Below are 21,052 nucleotides of genomic sequence, written 5' to 3' on the forward strand. Positions count from 1 at the left end.
CCTCAAGAAGCTTATGCCCCTTCTCAGGCCATCATTTTAAATAAGAACTTGTTCTTAATTGATTCTGCCTGGTTAAATAAAGTTTAAATAAAAAATAAAAGTCACCCTGAGCTCTGTCTTGCAGGATCATCCTGCAAACTAGTCACCTTTTGGCTACAGTCACCTTTTTTATGTCAACCAGGGTAGTAGAAATGAATGAAGACGGTTTTAGTTTTGTAACTTGTCACCTTTTTCACTACTCCAGAGTGTGTACGTCGTCACCCTGAGCTCTGTCTTGCAGGATGTCACCCTGAGCTCTGTCTTGCAGGATGTCCTTCTCCGACTTCCTGCGCCACTACTCGCGGCTGGAGATCTGTAACCTGACGCCCGACGCTCTGAGCGACGACAGCTTCTCCAAGTGGTCTCTGTCCAAGTTCGACGGCAGCTGGAGACGAGGATCCACGGCCGGAGGCTGCAGGAACTATCCCAGTGAGTCACACCTGGTTCTAGTTCTTTGTGACCTTAAAGGGATAGTTCACCCAAAATTGAAATTTCCCTCATTATCTCCTCCCCCTCATGTGGACTAAGGGCTGGGAGAAGTTTCAGAGTCCTCCGTGGCTTCTCTGAGTTACAGGGGGTCTCGGCGTAGCAGTGCATGTCCATATGACGGTTGCTAATGGATACCAACTGTCTTCGTAACAAAAAGACACACCAAAAAACATCCAGATACCTCCATGCTGCTCGTATGTAATGTCCCTCTTGTATCGAAGCCCCGAAATGCGAAAAATTAAATAAGTCTATATTTCAAGCTTGTTTTGTAGCGGAAGCTTCTCTTCCTGGTCCGTCCAAATTTGACGAACCAGGAAGAGGAGCTTCAAGAAGATTCCACTACAAACAAGCCTGAAATATAGACTTATTTAATTGTTTTCGGGACAATTTCTCATGTTGGGGCTTCAATACAAGACGGACATTATATGAGCAGCATGTCTGTAGTTGGATGTTTTCTGGTGTGTGTTTTTGGACGAAGAAAAGTGAACTCCGTTCTCAACCGTCATATGGACATGCACTGCTATGCCGAGACCCCCTGTAACTCAGAGAAGCCACTTTCAGTCAATTTCAATTGTGGGTGAACTGTCCCTTTATAACTCTCCGTTCCTCTGGCAGACTCGTTCTGGACCAACCCTCAGTTTGTGATCCGACTGGACGAGGAGGACGACGACCCCGACGACGGAGAGTCCGGCTGCAGCTTGGTGGTCGGTCTGATCCAGAAGAACCGCCGGCGCCTCAGGAAACAGGGCGAGGACATGCACACGGTCGGCTTCGCCATCTACGAGGTGAGGACCCGGTCTCTGCTGCTTCTGGGGGGGGGGGGGCAGCGAGGTGAGGACCCGGTCTCTGCTGCTTCTGGGGGGGGGGGGGCAGATCTGAACTGTCGAGTCAGGATCACACTGAATACAAGAATATTTGTCTTATTTCTTGTCAAAATGTCTCATTTCTAGTCAAAACTAATCTCTTTCCACTTAAAATAAGACTCATCACCTAAAAATTTACTTGTTTTTAGATCATTTTCACTTGTTTCAAACTAATTTTCACTTGAAATAAGTAGAAAAATCTGCCAGTGAAAGTAAGTTTTTTGTGTTTGTAATAAGGAAGAAAAACTTGCTCCACTATCAGATTTTTCTACTTATTTCAAGTGAAAATCTGCTTGAAAGAAGTAAAAAGTGTCTAAAAACAAGCTGCTTTTAATGTGATGAGTCTGATTTTAAGTGGAAAGAGTTTAGTTTTGACTAGAAATAAGACAAATATTCTTGGTAAGATTTTGAGATTTTGCAGTGCAATCAGGATGAGTCCAAGGTGTCAAACGTCTCCGTCTGAGGAAGAGAGTTCAGATACCGGCCGGTCCGAGTAGGTTTGATTGGTCAGAGACAAGAGCTGCGTTGTAAATCTCCTCCTATCACGGATGTAGTGCACTAACTATATAGTGTGTTCAACATTTTGTAGTGTTGTTCCAATTCTCCGCAATTAATTAACACCCACAATGCACCGCAAATTTGAGTGAATAAGCGATGTTCAAAATTCAAAATCTTACCAAGAATATTTGTCTTATTTCTAGTCAAAACAAATCTCATTCTACTTAAAATAAGACTCATCACATTAAAAGCAGCTTGTTTTTAGACACTTTTTACTTCTTTCAAGCAGATTTTCACTTGAAATAAGTAGAAAAATCTGATAGTGGAGCAAGTTTTTCTTTCTTATTACAAACACAAAAAACTTGCTTTCACTGGCAGATTTTTCTACTTATTTCAAGTGAAAATTAGTTTGAAACAAGTGAAAATGATCTAAAAACAAGTTCATTTTTAGGTGATGAGTCTTATTGATGAGTCGAGAGATTATTTTAGACTAAAATTGAGACATTTTGACAAGAAAGAAGACAAATATTCTGGGAAAGATTTTGAGTTTTTGCAGTGCTCACTACTTTCTACTCTCGTATGTATCCCACAATGCAATGCAGTCGTGTTAATTGCCAGAGAAGAGCAGGCTAATTAGCATGTTAGGATTTGCTAGGATTTCTTTAGGTTATCTACATGGATGTATTATATTAACTGGATACCGGACCGGAAAATGGCCGCCGTTCATTTCAATGGAAGCTGCTCGCCTGGCGCATACCATGGATGTATTATATTAACGGTTATCTACCAGTAAACTCTTGGCTCGTTTGCCTGAGCAGCAGGAGTCGGGCAGCAGCATCCCAACAATAACAGGCAGCATTAAATCAATCTGATAAAGAAACTGTAGTAGAATATGGAGGAAATACGAGCTAGCGAGCTAAGCTAATAGCTAAAGAAACTGTAGTAGAATATGGAGGAAATACCAGCTAACGAGCTAAGCTAATAGCCACAGCTAGCGAGCTAAGCTAATAGCCACAGCTAGCGAGCTAAGCTAATAGCCACAGCTAACCAGCTAAGCTAATAGCCACAGTGTTTGATGTATCTGACGTGTCTCCTCTTGTGTTCCAGGTTCCTGACGAGGTAGGAGCTTCGTCCTCTTCCATCGACCTTCGACCTTCGGCCTCGACTACTTCCTCCTAGCTCGCTTTTCAAAATAAAAGCTCATGTTATTGTTAGTGTTGAGTGTCCCGGCTGAACCTTGGGCCCGTTGTCTTCTCCAGTACTCGGGTCAGAGGAGCGTCCACCTCAACAAGAACTTCTTCCTGCGCCACGCCTCGGCCGCTCGCTCCGAGACCTTCATCAACCTGAGGGAAGTCTGCAGCCGCTTCCTGCTCCCGCCCGGGGAATACCTCATCATCCCCTCCACCTTCGAGCCGCACCAGAACGGAGACTTCTGTGTCCGAGTCTTCTCCGAGAAGCAGGCCGACTTCCAGTAGGTGGCAGCCACAGAGAGTGAGGCTGGTCCTAGGCCGGATTCACCAATATGTTCTTAAGAAAGGTCTTAAGAAATGTCTTAAGAAGAAAATTAAGAAGTTCAGAAGAAAGTTCTTAAAGGCAATTCCTCAATATTTTCTTAAGAACTGTCATTTCTTACAAACTTCTTATTTTTCCTACTTAAGAATATATACTTACTTATATTTACGTCTAAACTTGTCTAAAATGTGTTGACAAAGGTGATATTAGAGGCTCATACCTTTTCGCCGTAGGAGTTTAAGACAGGTCAAGGTTGTCTTAAAGTTAAGATAAAAGTAAAGAACAAATTTGAGAACTTTGAACTTTCTCCAGTTGTAGCAACTTTAGCAATGACCGCACCATAACAAACAGCGCAGTATACAGATTCACTATCAACTGATCAAAAAGCCACTTTTAGCCACAAATAATGCTCAGAACAGAACCAAACGTCATCAACAGTACAAACAGGGTCCCATCCCATAATACGAGGCATCAAACATCTGTTAGCTTAGCCTGGTTTCTATTGAAAAGAGACAAAAACAACTCACCCACTCTGCTCCAGTTATACGCTATGCAGCAACTTTCTGTGTCCAGCACAGAGTCCAGGCACTGACAACACACACTGAGGCCGACTGGCAGCACAGACATCTGGTTTCAGCACAAACATCTGGTTTCAGCACAAACATCTGGTTTCAGCACAAACATCTGGTTTCAGCACAAACATCTGGTTTTAGCACTAACATCTGGTTTCAGCACAAACATCTGGTTTCAGCACAGACATCTGGTTTCAGCACAAACATCTGGTTTCAGCACAGACATCTGGTTTCAGCACAAACATCTGGTTTCAGCACAGACATCTGGTTTCAGCGGCCACCGACAGGCAGTGACCAGACTGACCACTTGATTCCCCCATATCCTATCTGTGACGTCTGCTTGTTGTAGCCATGGTTACAGGTAGTCAGCTGTTGTAGCCATGGTTACAGGTAGTCAGCTGTTGTAGCCATGGTTACAGGTAGTCAGCTGTTGTAGCCATGGTTACAGGTAGTCAGCTGTTGTAGCCATGGTTACAGGTAGTCAGCTGGCGTGGAGGCGATGACAGAGTGAAGTAGAGTCCTGCAGCTCAAGGATGAATGTGTGTGTATTACTCCATAATGCAGCTAAGTTCCTATGTATCTTCATCAGTTTATAAAAGTTATTATCGAGTGTTCACAGGGAAATGAACCGAGAGAATCACGTAAACAAGCGCGAGATTAGACGCGACGTCACGTCACACACGCGATCAGGACGCCGTTCGTTGCAGGAAGAGACTGTCTGTAATTTAGTGAAGGAGACATCACGGACACGGCTGAGTTTATGGAGTTTGAGAACAACAACGACTGGTTTCATTTCGATGGGCGCTGCTATCAGTTAGAGACCGAGTTTACTGAAGACGAGCTGAAGGAAATGGAGGAGGAAAGTCAAAGAGGGGCAGCTGAGGTGGAGACTATGTGCTGGAAACGGAGGCTAAAAGTGACAGAGGGAGAGAGCTGGTGGAGACTATGTGCTGGACCTGGGGGAATCAAGTGGTCAGTGTGGTGGTCACTGTCTGTCGGTGGCCGCTGAAACCAGATGTTTGTGCTGAAACCAGATGTTTGTGCTGAAACCAGATGTTTGTGCTGAAACCAGATGTTTGTGCTGAAACCAGATGTTTGTGCTGTCGGTGGCTGCTGAAACCAGATGTTTGTGCTGAAACCAGATGTTTGTGCTGAAACCAGATGTCTGTGCTGAAACCAGATGTCTGTGCTGAAACCAGATGTCTGTGCTGAAACCAGATGTTTGTGCTGAAACCAGATGTTTGTGCTGAAACCAGATGTTTGTGCTGCCAGTCGGCCTCAGACGTGTGTTGTCAGTGCCTGGACTCTGTGCTGGACATGGAAAGTTGCTGCAGCGTATAACTGGAGGAGAGTGGGTGAGTTGTTTTCGTCTCGTTTCAATAGAAACCAGGCTAAGCTAACAGATGTTTGATGCCTTGTATTATGGGCTGGGACCCTGTTTGTACTAGCCTGGTGCTGTTCTGAGCATTATGTGTGGCTGTAAGTGGCTTTTTGATCGGTGGATAGTGGATCAATAGACTGCGCTGTTTGTTATGGTGCGGTCATTGCTAAAGTTGCTACAACTGGAGAAGCTAGCGGTTAGCAGACTTCATCTCTCGAGGGGGGGTCTAACTCGGTGTTACGGTGCGTTGGACCATGGCTTAAACTTACGCCGGAATATCCCTTTAAGAAAAAAATGACACTAAAGAAGATTCTTAAGTAGGTTTTGTGAATCTGGTCCGGGTCCTGGTTATGAGTTCAATTGCACCACTGACCATGGGGGGAAAGTGCAGTTGGTCTCACTGTGACTGTGTTTGTTCCTGCAGGGAACTGGACGACCCCGTTGAGTCCACGGTGGAGAAGGTGAGAGACCAGGAACAAGACAAGTTAAACTTTACTTAAAACGTTACCACACAGAGTTGTTTTAGAGGGAAATTCATGTAAAACCACTGATGCACGTTGCCTTCAGGGACAGTTTTTCATCAACAGTCTCTGTATTTCCCTCTAAAACAACTCTGTGTGGTAACGTTGTGTTATTATCTCATAGCGTGGTGAATGTGCAGCTCACAACTTGTCGCCGTTCTAAAAACAGCTTGCACCGACAATTAAAGGTGTACAGAAAAGAAAATAGAATTTGAGCCCACTCTGGGTCATAAAATTAATGTGATAACTCATCTATCAGACGATGTAGGCCAAACTTTGTGCAAAATTCTATTTTTGAGTAAATCCGGGATGAAAGTATGTATTTTTTTTTTCACATTGGATAATGCAGGCGCACGGATTATACGTCAGCCTGTACACGATTCACCAGCCACTGATATTGGATCTGTCATCTGTCATTCAAACGTCTGAGACACACACACACACACACACATGGAGCTCGGTCTCACCCCAAGCTTTGAATATCCCGCCTCCTCGATAACGACCAATCAAATTCGTTTTCCTTACTCGGGTAAACTCGTGTTGCAGCTCGTGACAACTCGGCGCGACAAACAGGACAAACGGCCATTTCTGTAGCTACACCTTTAAAGGTAACGAACCTACTGCTATGACTATAGGGGTTATGGCAATGGGCCAGTTTGACAACATGTTGAACTATCCCTTTAAGGTTTTCTCCTGAATGGTCAGAAAATGTTTGAAGTCACTGAAACAGTCGGTCGTCGTGTTAAATGTTAAATGTTAGATGTTTAATCCTGTTGCGACTGGACGGAGTCGACTCAGAGCACTGCAAAAACTCTACATCTTACCAAGAATATTTGTCTTATTTCTAGTCAAAACAAATCTCATTATAACTAAAATAAGTATATTTATACATATACATACATAGTTATATATTTTTAAAAAGTAGCTTGTTTTTAGACACTTTTTACTTCTTTCAAGCAGATTTTCACTTGAAATAAGTAGAAAAATCTGTTTTTCTTTCTTATTACAAGCACAAAAAAGATTTTTCTACTTTTTTCAAGTGAAAATCTGCTTGAAACAAGTGAAAATGATCTAAAAACAAGTTAATTTTTAGGTGATGAGTCTTATTTTAAGTGGAAAAAGATTAGTTTTGACTAGAAATGAGACATTTTGACTAGAAATAAGACAAATATTCTTGGTGAGATGTAGAGTTTTTGCAGTGAGACTCTGGTCCTCGGGGGAATCGAACCTTCAGGTGTCTCTGACTCTTCCTCCTGTGGACAGATCGAGATCGACGAGGACGACGTGGACGACCGGTTCAGAGGTCTGTTTGGACAGCTGGCGGGAGGGGTGAGTCACCGTGATGTCCAGTACATTTACTAGAGTACTGTAGGATTTGTACTTTACTTGAGTATTAGATTTCTTTGGTACTTATTACTCTTACTTGAATACATTTCCAAGACAAATATTAGTACTTTTACTGGAGTTAATTAGTAGTACGGCTGAAAAGTACTGGTTACTTTCAGGTCTTTTTCTAAAATCCTATTGGACACAAGCTGTGTTTGTCTGTGAAGGAAACCCTAACCCCTAAAAGCAGCACATCAGTGCAGCTGAGCAGCAAAGAGTTCATTCTCACTAACAAGAGTTAAAAGCTCCTTACATTCATTTACAAACTATTAGAGTCATTCATTGATGTGGACAATAAGACATTTACTCTGACTCTGACTTTGACTTACAGTACATTTAAAAACCTTTAAAACCTACCTTTAAAAGCAAGTACTTTTTTACTCTTACTGCAGTAACATGTGGACTGAGCTACTTTTACTTGTAACAGAGTACATTTTGACCAGTAGTATTTGTACTCTTACTCAAGTACTGGGGTTTTTTTTTTCAAAGTTTTATTAAGTTGTAACAACAACAACAACAACATTTCAGCCTTTCCAGCCCATATTCGCTACAACAGCAACAATACATTTACAATTATGACAGCACAACAAAGGTTGAGTAAAATAAGATTAAAATAAAAACCAAAAAAATAAAAAACAGTCAAATTAACAATAAAGGAAAACAATGACAGACCTTGTATCCCATGCAAACCACAATCATGGCCAATGTGACAAGATCACACACCAAACATCTCTGAATGCATGGTCATTATTGCTATACATTTCCGGTTTGTAACTAAATTAAGAGACTTAGAATAATAATCAACTTCAATCAAAAACAACTTAAAAGATGGTGAAGAATTCTGAAATTTACATTTATGAATATGAAACTTCCCCCAATAAAATGTAAAGGTTTACTATAGTACATAGTTTCTTTTCTTTGAAATCAAAATAAGTGATAACGTTCTTACTCAAGTAGCCCTACTGGGGTTGAGTACTCTGTCCATCTCTGGTGACATCATCATTAGACCCCGCCCACTTTCTGGTGTTGGTGACATCATCAGTAAGACTCCGCCCACTTTCTGGCGCCAGACTCAGTCTCATGTCTAACTTCTCTGTCTCCGTCCTGTAGGACTGTGAGATCAGCGCCTTCGAGCTGAAGAACATCCTCAACAGAGTCGTCACCAAACGTGAGAGAACCCACTGACGCTGAAACCTGGTCCAGAACCAGAACCAGAACCAGAACCAGGTCTAGTAACAGTAACAGTTGATGTGTTTGTCTCAACAGGCTCAGACATCCAGACGAGCGGCTTCAGCCTCACAACGTGTCGTAACATGGTCAACCTGCTGGACGTATCCTTCCACCACAGAAAGTAGAGCTCAGAGCTCAGAGGTCGGGTCAGAACTCACTCACTCTGACTGGTTCTGGTTCTGGTTTCAGACGTTTTAAAGGTCATAGCTACAACTTTTTCATCAAAAGGATACACTTCTCAAAAATAATGCATCCACAGAATATCTAGAGGGGTGCAGAATAAAAGTATTAATTTTACTGATTTTTTAAATAATAGTATATAAATAATTGTTTAATACATTTTGGCGGGTCCGAAATCTATAAATATTTACATCTGGTTATGTTGGCAACGATAGATATAACATATATCTATCGCTCTGCTGGCAACCAGTACAACGGAAGGTTGGAGTGAGAGCAGCGACACCTACTGGCCAGGAGGAATTAAGTCGATCTGGTGGTTGAGTCTGTGGTGTCATGTCCGACTCCACCAGCAGAGGGAGACGCAGCAGCTCTAGTGGGTCTGATGGCGCCGTGTGGTGCCGTGTGGCGCAGTGGGGCGCTGGTTAGAGAGCAGATTTACAGATGTTGCCAAAGCCAGTTTGACTTGGATGTAGAAGGAGAACTAACGCTGCAAACTCTCCAACCTGCTTCATTATTAAACATATTAACGTTTACATTACAAATGGACCTAAAGCAGTTACATTAATGCACATTTATAACCAGTGGGACGTTTCAGTCGTCATGGTGATAATCAAAGTAGAACAAGTAAAAAGAAGAGAGTGAAAAGCAGCGAGATCTCACTCTGCTCTGTGATCCGTCCTGTTGGTCTCGTTGACAAACATTAAAGATCCATGGAAGGAATGTATGAATGGATACCGGACCTTTCTACTCTACTGGCCTGCAGAACTGACATCAATCTATATCTATATCATCTAAATGACAGTAAGACAGAAGTCACAGTGTTTGGGCGTCATGAAGGTTGTATTGATTGTGTTGATGCTCTGCCCCCCTCCCTGCTCTGTCATTAAGAGCCTTGGTGTCATGTTTGACACTGAGTTTAAATTTGACAAGCATCTGTCTGGCTCTGTAGTCAAAGGCGTCTTTTTCCAGCTGCGACTTCTAGCTAAGGTAAAAACCATTAGGCTACATCTCTCTCTCCCAGTGACCTGGAGAAGGTTATTCATGCCTTTATCTCTTCCAGGCTGGATTATTGTAATTCATTGTATGTCGGTTTAGACCGGCGCTCGTTGCTACTTTTTCTCCCAGGCTTTCGGACCTGTGTGAGACCAAGTTGTTTGGTTTTGCTGAATGTTTGTGTCATTGCTGAAATTGTCTTTTGAAATGTGCTATGGTATTTTACTGTTATTTATTTTATGTAAAGCACCTTGGTTGTTAGAAGGGGCTCTATAAGTAAACGTGACCGTGACCGTTCAGATGAAGGTGGATATGAATTGTATTGTATTGAATTGAGTTCCTGAACGCGCTGCAGAAAGACGGCAGTGGGAAACTGGGTCTGGTGGAGTTCAAGGTTCTGTGGACCAAGATCGAGAACTACCTGGTGAGTAGAACCAGAACCAGAACCAGAACCAGAACCAGAACCAGAACCAGGTGTATAAAGTTCTCCAGCTGAGGTTGTGCTCTCTCTGGTCCTGACAGAACATCTACCGGCAGAAGGACGTGGACAACTCTGGCTCCATGAGCTCCATGGAGATGAGGACGGCTGTGGAGGAAGCTGGTAGGACACAACACTATACAACTCAACTCACAAATACACAAGTTTTTGTTTCAGAAAATGCAAAATGTGAAGCCTGAGTTGTTTTGGGATGATGATGATGATGATGATGTTGATGATGAGGTAAAGTTGGAATGGTTCTTCAGAAAAGAAGTCTTTACTAGAGCTACTTTCATAAAAAGTGAATTATTGATGTGAATTCCATGTGGTTTCTGTTTTTGTTTAAGACGAGGTTACATAGTAATGGAAAAATGGATGCATTACTGCTCTCGGTCACGTGTTTACCCATGCCTAGTAGGGGAGAGCCGGGTCGATTGATACACTTTTCATTTAAACGTCTTTTTCAAAGATGACGTTATGTACACAAACATTTTTATCATGTGATCAACAACTCACATGTGTATTCTCTTAGTTACAAGTGTAATTTAACACATATGTTGGATGATCGCGCTGTTTTATAACTTTGAACGTAAGTTGACATTTGTCTCAAACGCCCCACCTATGCGGGTCGTTAGAGACACAGAGGAGGGACGGTTGAAACAGCGTTTTAAACAGAAACTACTGACCTTACTCTCGTTTTTATGCAGCATATCAGACAACATACTAGTGTACTAGTTATTGCCAAAATGTCACATAATTTCTCACAATATAAATAGGTCAAATAAATATTTTTGTCCCGTGCGTAATTGTCAAGATCCGCATTTCGATTAAACTCGCCTTTCTTCTTTTGTACGAGTTGTTGGATGACTGCATTTTCATTTTATTGACTTATTTCCCTGTCCTAAGTCATGTTTATGGATACACAGTTGAACATATTGTCATTTTACCCCTCACTTTGCTGAATATCTGTTGATTCATGTCATAAACACGAACATTAAAAATATGTGGTGTTTATTAAAAATACATGTTGTTCATTCAAATCGGTTGTTGTTCATTGCAAAACAGTTAGGCTATTAATTTGGTGATTTATATACAGATATTGATCGCGCAGTGTGACCACAATCACTACGCACGGAGGCGTGAGGGACATTTGAAACAGCTGTATCAATCGTCCCTGCAGCGACTACTGACAATAAAACCTGTTTTGCCTCTAAACTTCAAAACTATGACATTGCATAGTTTAGGACCTGTTTATGTACGACTTCATCTGTTGTTAGGTCATATTATTATTGCATGAAACACACAATACAACTTTTGATCACAAAAAAACTACCGCACCTAACATTTTACTTTCCGTAGTCAAAAACAGGTTCGCGCTAATAACTTTTGAATGGCGTGACGTCATTTCACAAGCTTTCCCAGGATTGGTCGGTGTTGAGTGCTGAACATAGTGACAAAATCTGACGGCTCAAGCTTGTGTGGTTTTCGAGGAAATCGCTGTGTATCAATCGTCCCGTGTATCAATCGACCCGTCTCTCCCCTACCTAGAATGAAATTAACAACAACCGATAGATAGATAGATAGATGGTGCATGACACTTAAATAAATATAAATTCATTCATTCATTCATTCATTCATACACAATCAAAACATAACAAAAGATTAACACACATCAATTATCCATAAATAGTAACGTACAGTAGGATAGAGTATGTAAAAGTAACAGCATATAGCCAATAGTCTAAACATCTAATCACGTTTTTAGTTTAGTTTATTTCAGTCTTATAAAAACTAATACAATAGACAAATATAAAAGTATAAATACACAACAAATAGATATTTTTTCTGTCAGTTCCATCACAGCCGTTGTGGTGGATCCATTAAGTCTGAACCCATATTGATGTTCACTTAGTAAGTTTTGTGTTGAGTCTATGGAATTGATCCAGTCTATGGATGAATAGCTTTTCTAAAATGTTTGAAAACTGTGTTAGTAGAGAAACTGGTCTGTAGTTAGAAAACTGATGTTTATTTCAATCATCTAAACATCTGAACAGATACAGACACACACAGGAAATAAAACATCCATAACTACAACACTACAACCTTGTCATTAGTTGTGTAGCTGCACTACAACACTACAACCTTGTCATTAGTTGTGTAGCTGCACTACAACACTACAACCTTGTCATTAGTTGTGTAGCTGCACTACAACACTACAACCTTGTCATTAGTTGTGTAGCTGCACTACAACACTACAACCTTGTGTGTGTGAGCAGCCATCAGGAGTTTCTTCACCATGTTTTTTTTTATTCCACACATCAATATTCAACATTTGACCTATAAAATGTTCCAACAGTATAAAACATTCCTCTACTTCTCCACCAGGGGGCACAGACATAGAGAAAGAAAGTTTTTACCGTAAAGTAAATGTGAACTCTTTTCCACTCCTGTCCTTATTCTCACACCTCTCTTCCATCATCTCTTTTCTCCTGTTGGAGGGTCAATATAATAAACATATGAACAATGAACCGGTCTGTAGCCTGAACCAAGGGGATCTTAATCTACCATACACAGTGTCCTTACTGCACAAAGTCAATGGAGACACAAAGTTAACCCAGTTGTCTCAGTAATGTTTACAAGTCTCTGTTTTTAGTCGAGTTGAGAAAGTCAGCTTCTCCATCCTATCCACCTTTTTCCGAACATGAAAAACGTAGGCTGTTTTGCCGGTTTTGCTCTTCCGGTGGAATTTTATGTCTACGTTTCCGTGGTTTTTTTTTTTTTTTCAATGAAAATGTGTAAAAGGCATGGATCATCACAGCAGCTTTTAACAGTGGATATCACACAGACTGACATCTGTGTTAAAAGTTAATAGATCCATGCGTTTACCGTAACTATGACAACCACTGAAAACCATGGAAACGGAAACATACAATTCCACCAAACCGACAAAACAGGAAGCTGGTTTGGACCATAAATGACATTCGGAAACTTGTGGATAAAACTTCTAATCTAAGTGGAATTTGCACTTTCAGAATGTTTTCCATTTTAGAATGATAAATGTCTGTCATAAAGGAGATGAGAGATGGTTTCAGCTTCTCCTCTTCTCTGGTTCTGGTTCTGGTTCTGGTCTGTGTCCCTTCAGGCTTCAGGCTCAACAACCGGCTGCACCAGGTCCTGGTGGCTCGCTACAGTGAACCGGACCTCACCGTCGACTTCGACAACTTCGTCGGCTGCCTGGTTCGTCTGGAGACCATGTTCGGTGAGTCCACGTCCACATCTGGACCGGGTCTGGACCGGGTCTGGACCGGGTCTGGACCGGTCAACTTTCATTCAGTATGGGACTATGGATTGATCTTTTCTTTCAGTGGTCTTTTTATTATAGACAAAGCATGTATAAGACATCACTACACAGGAAGATCATTTTAGATTTTTTCTCCAACATCCACCCACGACACAACATAACCCACAACATGGACATACTCATACAGCCACTGAAATAAATCAATAAATGAATAAAAGTAGGAAAAAAAAGACAGAATAAAAATCATAACAATGATTAACAACCATACTTGGAAAGAAAGGGAGGAAAAAAACAAAAAGGGAGGGAAGGGGGGGGGGCTACTCCGAAACTATCATCGAAGGTTTAGTTTCTCATAGAATACCACGAAGGGGCGCCATATATTGTAGAATCGTATGAGTTTAGTTTTTACCGGGCACTATTAGTACTGTCATGCATGCAGCTGCTCTGTGTGTGGCGACGGCGGAGAAAGAAAGAGCGCTATGCGGAGGTGACTGAACAGAACGATGTTGCACTGGTCGCAAAATCTATTCATGGTGTCATGACGTAGTTTACTGTTAATGCCGTCAAATGACCACGTCAATTCTAAAATAAATATTGCACAGGCCTGCGCTCATATCCTACATAAAGAACATAAAGAAACTGAAGGCCTTTTCTCACATACAATAATGTGTAAACATAAAACACGTCTGGGACTGAGTGGCTCATTTCATAATAACGCGGCGTGCTGGCAACTTGGAAAAAAAAAAGTCAGCTGCTTTGCAATAAAAACTCTACAACCAAACTGAAAACAATCCCTTGACAAGTTCTCTTTTTTTCTTTGACTTTTTACGCATTTTCACGTGTGTGAAATGTGCTGCAGCTGTTTTCAAATCTAATGTGCTGCAGTGTCTTGGTGCAGCTTGACATGCGCATCAGTCTTGAGACTTTGCTCTCCCCCAGGCGACTTCACTGCTGTTCTGATGTGATTCTGCAGAGTGAAGCCTCTCTCCACTCAGGGTAGATTTTGTTTTTGTTTGTTTGTTTTAATAAAATTCAAATTGTTTTGGACTCAGAGGGAATATTTTCACCGGATATTTTGACTGGCGCGGTTAGAAAATTCCAGACTTCAGAAAATTTTTACGGTCAAAGTCCGGTAATTACCGGACAACGGAAACCCTGCTTTACACTTATCACATCAGGATACATCCGTGCTAGGTTGGTTTTGGAGATGTGATACGATGCAACTTTAAATTACAGAAGTGCATGAAGAGAGCACATAGAAGAGGAGTGGATCTGGTCCCATACGGCCTCTGTAAAGGGTTAGTTCAGGTCTGGTTCCCATGCAGGTCGTACAGCTGCCATCCAGTATGGACTGATCCTGATGATGATGATGATGATGATGATGATGATGATGATGATGATGATGATGATGATGATGATGATGATGATGATGATGATGATGATGATGTCTCCACAGACACCTTCACCACGCTGGACAAAGACGACTCAGGAAGCGTCCAGCTCAACATCCTGGAGGTGACCAGCTCACAGACCCATGAATGAATGAATGAATGAATGAATGAATGAATGAATGAATTTATTTATTTATTTATTTAAAACAGGGGCAATACACAAAAAACATGAATCTTGTAAAACAAGAAGAGATGCTCTGAGCCAGGTTGTTATAGCAACAACTGCTAATTCCCGCCTGTTAGTCCCTGGGCAGGTAAAGTGGGAACAGATACAATATTAAGATGAATTGAAATAGGACATAATAACCATAATTATTATTATAATTATTATTCAAGTGTTCATTTCTTCCCACAGACAGCGTCAGATGGAGACTCAAACATGAACCAGAAGTTTATTTACTTGAAGCTTCAAGTCCAGAGTTGATATTCCTGTGTTTCTGACACAAACGGGAGCTTCCCACTGCACCTGAACACACCGGGAGCTTCCCACTGCACCTGAACACACCGAGCCTCAACTTGGGTCTAAGGGTCCCTTAATTAACATTAGTTAGTACATTATTAAGCATTAATTAACTGTTTACAGATATATTAACAATCATTATTATGTATTACTTAGGATTAGGAAACACATTAATTAATGTAGCCTATTAGTAAGCAGTTAATTAATGTTTACTACTCAAAGTTAGTTAATACATTTAAAAGTTGAATAATGTCATTAGTTATCATTATGTGTGCATTACTCAGCATTAATTAACACATTAGTTTATATATTAATGCTTAATAATGTACTAACTAACGTTAATTAAGGGACCTTATTGTAAAGTGTTACCTGAATTAGATCTAGTTTTACAAACATGTCGGCTTGTTGAAGTAAATAAACTTCTGGCTGCATGTTTGAGTCTCCATCTGACGCTGTCTGTGGCTTTGAGGGATGGAAACAGCCTAAGCAGCAGAACTTCAATCTACTCCCATTCATCGCTGCCGTGGCGACGCGGGGACAGACCATAACTACCGCAAAACAGGAGACATTAAACTGAAAACCTTCAGATTCATTGAACTGTTGAGACTGTTTCATTCTGACTGATATTCTAGATGAAGTGTCGTCTCTGTTTCAGCATGTTCCTCCCATAACAGGCTACGTTTCTGAAAAGCAGTGTTGAGAATTATGGGAAAATATCTTCAAAATATGATTAGATGGGTTATTTACAGTACAGGTCAAAAGTCTGGACACACTCGATGCATTTCCTTTATTTTCATGACTATTTACATTGTAGATTCTCAGTGAAACTCCACTAATGAACCTGACAAGGCAACACCACCTGTGAAGTGAAAACCATGTTCAGGTCAGGTTCACCTCTTGAAGCTCATCAAGAGAAGCCCAGAGTGTGCAAAGCAGTAATCAGAGCAAAGGGGGGGGGGGGCTACTCTGAAGAAACTAGAACTGGTGGGGGCAGAGAGAGAGGAGGAGGAGGAAGAAGGAGAGGAAGAAGAAAAGAAGAAAGAGAAGACAAAGTGTTTTCAGTTATTTCACACTTTTTTGTTAGTTCCACATGTGTTCATTCATAGTTTTGGTGCCTTCAGAGAGAATAAAGGAAACACATTGAAGGAGAAGGTGTGTCAGAACTTTTGGCCTGTAGCTACTATATATTAAATGATTTTATCTATCTATCCATATATACAAAAACAACATAACTGGGTCAGGTATGTTGTTTTTGTATTTTGTGTCACATTGTTGTAGTGGCACAAGAACATTTCAACTTGGTGCTCCATGTCACAGAGGTTGCCTAGCCCTGGTTTAGACCTGAAATGTTAGGAACATATAGAGTTGAATTTGCCCGGAATTGTCCTTTAACTCTCTGCTCTTTGTCCTTTAGTGGCTCAACGTGTCTCTGCTCTGAAGAACCAGGACCAGGACCAGGACCAGGACCAGGACCAGGACCAGGACCAGACTCAGACTAACCCTAACCATCATGTGGTTTAAAGGGTTTTGTTCAGTTGGTTTGTTCCTTTTCTTCTTGTACCAACCTGATTAAAGATCAATAATCAATAATTCCACCAACAACAACTGGATCAATGTTTTTATTTCTTATTTCTTCTAAAACAAAGAAACTTTTTTATTAAATAAAAAGTGTGAACCCGCCCGTCGGCCAATCAGAGGAGGCCGTGTGCTAGCTGTGGGCGGGGCTTATAGACAGTCTACACCGTGTTGCTGTGACGTCACTGTGATGTCATCGCTGTGATGTCATCGCCATATCCTCTGGCGGGCGAACTCCTCGGCCCACCTCAGAGCCTCGGTGATGTCATCGCTGCTGCTCCCCGTTCCCTTGGCAACCAGCGCCGAGCCGCCGGCGCTGCCCCCGAGGTGACGACACACGGCCACCGCCCAATCAGACGCAGAGAGAGACGGAGAGTCCTGAGGGGGGGGGGGAGCAGACAGCCAATCAGAGACTTCAGAGGCTTCAGAGGCCACGCCCACTCTGTTTTATTATCATCATTTTAACTGATATATACATTTCTTTTCTTTTTTTAATGAACAAATTTCCGAACTTCATCTATGGCCGGTTTGGTGGAATTGTACCTTTACGTTTCCATGGTTTTCAGTCGTTGTCATAGTTACGGTAAACGCATGGATCTATTAACGCTGGTTTTTAACACGGATGATGTCAGTCTGTGTGATATCCACTGTTAAAAGCTGCTGTGATGATCCATGTGTTTTACAGATTTATATTGAAAAAAAAAAAAGAAATCCATGCATTTACTGTGACTACCGAAACCATGGAAACGGAAAGATAAAATTCCATCGGAAGAGCAAAACCGGCAAAACAGGCTACGTTTTTGACGTTCGGAAAAAGGTGGATACATCCATAATAAGACTTAATTTGCAAAAGCAGATAACTCCGTTTTTAAAATATTCTAGAATCTTCATTTTTTATTTCCCTAAGGTGATATCAGTCAAACCAAAGTTGAGTGACTTTGAGATGTAACAAAACAGACATATCTCAAAAAAATAAAGTTTTATTGGAAACAACTCTGAATAATTACAAAGCCTCAGCTCATTTTTTTTCAAAATGGCACTTATCTGCTTTTGCAAATGAACTCTTCATATTCTGTTCCTTTGGCAGCTTTAAAGTGATGCTGATGGTGGACAACACACAGACCAGAGAGACTGTGGTAACACTGAGGCCAGATGCAATATATAGAAAGTGCAATAATTATTTATTACTTTGTATGAACTATGAACTTAGTCGTACTGTCTGTAAGTGATCTCTGCTGGTTGTGTGTGTGTGTGTGTGTGTGTGTGTGTGTGTGTGTGTGTGAAATGGTGCATGTAGTGGTACCATGGTAGTTGGTAGTAGTATGGTAGTTATGTACAGCATTGATTGTCCAAGACAGTTTTCCCTCTGGGGAGATTAAAGTTTATTTTGATTTGATTTGATTTGATTGATTGATTGATGTCAGCGGCGGTTACCGTGGTTACCGTGGTTACCTTGGGGACCTGACAGGCACACAGAACCTTCCCAGAGCTGCGGTGGTGAGCGAGCAGCATCACACGGCTCAGAGGAGACGAAGAGCTCAGCTGGTTCACCGTCTTCATCAGCACCTGCAGACAGACAGCCAGCCATGACATCATCATACTGTCACTGTGTGTGTGTGTGTGTGTGTGTGTGTGTGTGTGTGTGTGTGTCCTCACCGACAGCGAGCTGGTCTCCACCGAGTCGACCAGCAGCTCCTTCCCTCCGTTCCTCTGCAGCAGCGTCTGGACTAGAGCTGCAGCCTGAGCAAAGCATCATGGGAAACACACACACACACACACACACACACACACACACACACACACACACACACACACACACACACACACACACACACACACACACGACTCCAGTTCAACTTCAGAAATTCAACATCACCTTTACATTTTATTATGTTCATTAATGTGCATTGTCCTCCTTAAATAAAATAAAAAACCACAGATGTTTGCGTGACATGTGACAAGGAAAAGGGCACAATGCGTGTGTGTTATGTGTTAATGTGTTCTACCCCCCCCACATCAGGTGGAGGTGTGTTCTATGGTTCAGGGTAGGAGCTTTATGTCCCAGTGGTTATGTACTGTATATGTGTGGAAATAAATAAAGATATTGTTGGGGAAAAGAAAGAAAGATCATGGAGGACAGTAAGCCCCCCCCCAGGTGTGTTTTTACCTCTCTGGTCTCCAGCTTCCTGACGGTGGTGTTACTGCTTCTCTGCAGAGCTTTGAGTCGACTCTGCAGCTCCCGCCGCTGCCACTGGGGGATGGGGGTGTTGTCCACCGCCTGAAAGACACAGCTCAGGGTCAGACTACAGCCTGAAAGACACAGCTCAGGGTCAGACTACAGCCTGAAAGACACAGCTCAGGGTCAGACTACAGCCTGAAAGACACAGCTCAGGGTCAGACTACAGCCTGAAAGACACAGCTCAGGGTCAGACTACAGCCTGAAAGACACAGCTCAGGGTCAGACTACAGCCTGAAAGACACAGCTCAGGGTCAAACTACAGCCTGAAAGACACAGCTCAGGGTCAGACTACAGCCTGAAAGACACAGCTCAGGGTCAAACTACAGCCTGAAAGACACAGCTCAGGGTCAAACTACAGCCTGTAAGACACAGCTCTGGGTCAAACTACAGCCTGTCAAACTACAGACTGCCAGACACAGCGCAGGGTCAGACTACAGCCTGAAAGACACAGCACAAGGTTAAACTACAGCCTGAAAGACACAGCTCAGGGTCAAACTACAGCCTGTCAGACACAGCAGAGGGTCAAACTACAGCCTGTCAAACTACAGCCTGTCAGACACAGCTCAGGGTCAAACTACAGCCTGTCAGACACAGCTCAGGGTCAAACTACAGCCTGTCAGTCACAGCAGAGGGTCAAACTACAGCCTGTAAAACTACAGCCTGAAAGACACAGCTCAGGGTCAAACTACAGCCTGTCAGACACGGCACAGGGTCAAACTACACAACTAAGCATAAAGTCTGTTAGCTTAATGCTAACGTATAATGTAAAACACCATAGACGGGCTAACAGAAATTAGCCTCGCTATCCAGAGTCTGTGGTCAGTTTATAACGCTTGTTAGGAAATTTGCTCTACTTCATTTATTTGGTAGCTACACCGGTCACTACTTCATTTATTTGGTAGCTACACCGGTCACTACTGCATTTATTTGGTAGCTACACCGGTCGCTCTGGGTCGCTGTGGTAACGGCCATCCGTGACCGCAATGCATGATGGGATATCTTGCTCCATCGGATGTTCACTACATGTTGTGGTGAATTATGGGATAGATTCAGTCACTAGATAGTGAACATTAATAATCACTAAACATTCAGACACCACTACAACAACTAGAGAGTAGGGGGGTTTAGGACTACAGCCTGTCAGACGCAGCTCAGGGTCACACTGACTCAGGCTGCAGTGCATTCTGGGTATGTTACCTACATCAGAGAGGACTCCGACCTCCTTGGTGAGCCGGTGGGCGGCGTCCAGACTGGAGGGGGCGGAGCCTGTCACTCTGGCCGACAGCGAGTCCACGTCCTGAGACAGAACATGTCCCGCCTCCCGGGCCTGAGACAGGAAGTGGTGGTTAGTTATTTACACCTGTGTCATGATGTCATACAGGTGAGACAGCTGTGATGATGTCATACAGGTGAGACAGCTGTGATGATGTCATACAGGTGAGACAGCTGTGATGATGTCATACAGGGGTCCGTTTCACAAAGCAGCTTCAACAAACTCTGAGTCTAATCCTGAACTCTGAGTTGATCTACTCTGAGACAGGAAACTGTTGGTTCAATCAACTCTGAGTAACTTGACCCTGAGTTAAAGCCCTCATCAATGGAACAAAGATAACATGATTCACCATGGCAACCAGCAAAAAAAAGCCTGGCCCCTCCCACTTCTCACGGTGGAGTGACAAATAAATAAATCTGGAGAGTTATTCAACATTGTGTGCTGAGCAGGTGCAACTCTGAATGTGTGTTTGATATGTTCAAGTTTGTCTCCATTATGTGACGGGGATGTGCCATGGATGTATTATGGGATGTGCCTGTAGTCATCAATCACCTGGAAATAATCCACAAGTGGATCGACCTATAAAAAAATAAGAGAGAGAGACGCGTGTC

The 21,052-nt window shown here is 42.3% G+C and overlaps 2 protein-coding genes across 2 annotated transcripts in view; one reads left to right on the forward strand and one right to left on the reverse strand.

Annotated features, from left to right (window-relative positions):
- LOC146992631 (calpain-2 catalytic subunit-like) overlaps positions 1–16,850 on the forward strand; it is a 66,191-nt gene extending 49,341 nt beyond the window's left edge. The window contains exons 9-21 of the mRNA XM_085788272.1: positions 308–468; positions 1,144–1,313; positions 2,997–3,008; positions 3,149–3,360; positions 5,779–5,815; positions 7,139–7,204; positions 8,372–8,429; positions 8,528–8,592; positions 10,020–10,088; positions 10,187–10,265; positions 13,285–13,401; positions 14,900–14,958; positions 16,769–16,850. Coding sequence (XP_085644398.1) covers positions 308–468; positions 1,144–1,313; positions 2,997–3,008; positions 3,149–3,360; positions 5,779–5,815; positions 7,139–7,204; positions 8,372–8,429; positions 8,528–8,592; positions 10,020–10,088; positions 10,187–10,265; positions 13,285–13,401; positions 14,900–14,958; positions 16,769–16,792 — 1,129 coding nt within the window. The 3' untranslated portion in view covers positions 16,793–16,850. The remainder of the gene's footprint in view (positions 1–307; positions 469–1,143; positions 1,314–2,996; positions 3,009–3,148; positions 3,361–5,778; positions 5,816–7,138; positions 7,205–8,371; positions 8,430–8,527; positions 8,593–10,019; positions 10,089–10,186; positions 10,266–13,284; positions 13,402–14,899; positions 14,959–16,768) is intronic.
- A 240-nt stretch (positions 16,851–17,090) lies between these two features.
- aars2 (alanyl-tRNA synthetase 2, mitochondrial (putative)) overlaps positions 17,091–21,052 on the reverse strand; it is a 32,190-nt gene continuing 28,228 nt past the window's right edge. Inside the window, exons 17-21 of the mRNA XM_085788256.1 lie at positions 20,370–20,495; positions 19,097–19,207; positions 18,586–18,669; positions 18,382–18,495; positions 17,091–17,307 (exon numbers count right to left, since the gene is read on the reverse strand). Of these exons, the coding sequence (XP_085644382.1) occupies positions 17,137–17,307; positions 18,382–18,495; positions 18,586–18,669; positions 19,097–19,207; positions 20,370–20,495 (606 nt within the window). The 3' untranslated portion in view covers positions 17,091–17,136. The remainder of the gene's footprint in view (positions 17,308–18,381; positions 18,496–18,585; positions 18,670–19,096; positions 19,208–20,369; positions 20,496–21,052) is intronic.

This window comes from Trachurus japonicus, chromosome 1 (assembly GCF_045865225.1).
Source record: "Trachurus japonicus isolate A0001 chromosome 1, Traja_1.0".
In the NCBI taxonomy this organism is placed as follows: domain Eukaryota; kingdom Metazoa; phylum Chordata; class Actinopteri; order Carangiformes; family Carangidae; genus Trachurus; species Trachurus japonicus.